At 41.9% G+C, this 2,652-nt stretch overlaps 1 protein-coding gene across 1 annotated transcript; it reads left to right on the top strand.

Moving 5' to 3' along the window:
- The first annotated feature begins 273 nt into the window (after positions 1-273).
- On the top strand, positions 274-2,184 carry LOC146858272 (uncharacterized). Its single transcript, XM_085647112.1, has one exon. It carries the CDS (start codon positions 274-276, stop codon positions 2,182-2,184), a length of 1,911 nt encoding a protein of 636 aa, XP_085503238.1.
- The last annotated feature ends 468 nt before the right edge of the window (positions 2,185-2,652 follow it).

Below are 2,652 nucleotides of genomic sequence, written 5' to 3'. Positions count from 1 at the left end.
AAGGTTCAATTATGATTTGACTTTGTCCTTTTGTGTGGGTTTTTTGGGTGATCAATGCAGGAGATCATGCACCAGACCAAAAACTGGGTTAAGCTCCTCACTGCTACACAGATGCTTGGGACCAAGTGATGATATGGTTTTTGGCTAACTTTATCGAACCAGGGATGTTGATGGATATTCTATCTCTTCCAATTGCAGATACTTGCCCTACCACACAGCAGAGATTGTACAGTCCTCTACCAGGTCCCAAAAAGCTACAAACTAACTTTCAAAATGGGCAAGTGGTCAAAGTACAAGAAAGTGTACAGAAAGGAAGGGGAGTCTGACCCCGAACTAAACAAGTGGATTGCCCCTGTAAAAACAGATGAAGCAAAGGCAAACTGTAAATACTGTCACTTACAGCTGCGGGCCCACTACCATGATTTAAAGCTGCATGCATCCACAGCTAGACATCGTGCGCGCATGGACACACCTAGCCTAACCATGGCATCTTTTGCACAACCAGTTTGTCAGTTATCAAATTACCAGAAAAGGAGAGAGCTTAGGATTGCTGTGCAAACTGCATGTAGCACATCAATCAACAGCATTGACAGACTGGGAGAAATTTTAAGTGAAGAAGTTCCTCCTTTCCGTATGCACAGGACAAAGTGCACAGCTTTAATAAATGGAGTTTTAGGCCCCTATTTCAAAGGGGAGCTCCTTCAAGATATGGGCAGTTCTCCGTATTCTTTGATCATTGATGAATCCACTGACATTTCTGTAAAGAAACTGCTGTGCATCTGTGTAAAATACTTCAGTAAGAAAAGTAGCAGAATTGTGAGTAGTTACCTTGGGATGATAGAACTGCAAGAGGCATGTGCACAAGACATTGCAAATGCACTTCTGGAGTTCCTCAAGGACAGCAGGCTTCCAATTGAAAATATGGTAGGGGTAGGTACAGATGGCGCAAGTGTGATGTGTGGCAAAAACCACTCCACATACACTTTGTTGAGAGAAAAGCAGCCTACTTTGCAGCTTGTACGGTGCATCTGCCACTCGCTCGACATTGTTGCTAGAAAAGCAATGCGGAGTTTGCCCAGCAATGTGGAGTTCATGGTGAGAGAAACCTACAACTGGTTTGCACATTCTCCAAAGCGCCAGGCAGTCTACACAGATTTATATCAAACTCTGGATGGAGGAATGCCATTGAAGCTTATTTCGCCATGTGAAACGCGGTGGCTTATCATGGCGGATTGTGTGGAGCGTTTTCTGGAGCAGTATGATGCTCTAAAGCTGCACTTTTGCAACGCATCATACGTAGAACATTGCTATGCAGCTAGAATGCTGCAAGAAATGTACAATGACGAGACAAATTATCTCTATCTTATTTTCCTCAAACCTATGTTGCTAGAAATTAAGGTAGTGAACAAAGCATTTCAGCTTGAATCTAGTGATGTCCTCCACATATTCCGGGATTTGCAAACTTTATATAGGTCCACTATGAGAAGAATTGTAAAGCCCAGTGTCTTCAGTACCAATAGTGAGAAGCAATTGTGTAATTTGGATCTTCAAAGTAGTGCCATTTATCTTGGGCAGGAGGATGCTGACCTTGGCCTTGACTTCCGTAAAAAGCTCCAAGAAAGCAAACTGCCTGATGCTGCCAAGGACTGCATAGAAAAACGGTGCACAGACTTTTTTAAAGTTCTGGCAGCAGAGTATCAGATGCGCTTGCCAGATTCGCTGAGTCTCATAAGACATTTGGAGCTTCTGAAGCCCCAAAATGTGCTTTTAGATTCTAAACCTCTGGTTACTGACTTTCTAAAAGAGTGTTTTGCAGACCCAACACACATATTAGATACGCAGTGGCGAACAGTGACTTCATGTTCATTCAATACCTCTTCAGGCATGGAATCCTTCTGGATTGAAGTATTGAATTATAGAGATGCAGCTGGGAATCATCGGTTTCAGGAGTTGGCCATGGGCGCCATTAAACTTCTGACCCTACCCATATCAAATGCACAAGTGGAACGAGTGTTCTCACAAATGACCCTGCTTAAAAATGAGAATCGTAACCGAATGGGTCTGAACCTGCTATCAAATATACTCAACATAAAATTTGGACTAAAGCGCAATGGTCTTAATTCCTCTTCGTTCAAGCCCTCGCCGGAACTGCTAGCAAAGTTCAACAGCAGTATCTACAATTAATTGTTTTACTGTCTTAACATGCTGCTATTCTTGGCAGTGTTATCGCTACAATTATTCGAGGTAATTCTTAACAATTAAAAAATTCATATGCATGGAAACGCAGAAACAATTGTCTGACCAAGAAATCCTGAAAAGGCACCCGGCACAGAGACAAAAGTTAATGCAAAAACATATTTTTACTCACACGGCAATTAGAGAACAGCAATTACAAAACAGTTTAAGAATACTTAAAAGGTACTCACATAGTTACACAGGTGACAGCACTAAAGACCTAATGTACAGTGTGAACAAAAACAATGGCAGAGGGAGTCAAACTTTAAAAACAAAAGTCCAACAAATAGCACAAATAGAAGATTGCAATCAATGCTTCCTCATAAGTATGTGCCGCAAAACAGGCGCCAACTGTGTTTGGACCTACAATGTTTTCAAGGTCTTCATCAGAAGAAGGGAATTATTACGAGAGCATCC

The sequence above is a fragment of the Triturus cristatus genome, chromosome 3_2 (assembly GCF_964204655.1).
Source record: "Triturus cristatus chromosome 3_2, aTriCri1.1, whole genome shotgun sequence".
Lineage (NCBI taxonomy): Eukaryota > Metazoa > Chordata > Amphibia > Caudata > Salamandridae > Triturus > Triturus cristatus.
Note: the sequence above shows the minus strand (reverse complement) of the source record. Positions and strands in the feature narration are given on the sequence as shown.

Excerpts from the sequence above, each read along its gene's own strand:
- LOC146858272 (XM_085647112.1), top strand. The coding sequence starts at position 274 with ATGGGCAAGTGGTCAAAGTACAAGAAAGTGTACAGAAAGGAAGGGGAG.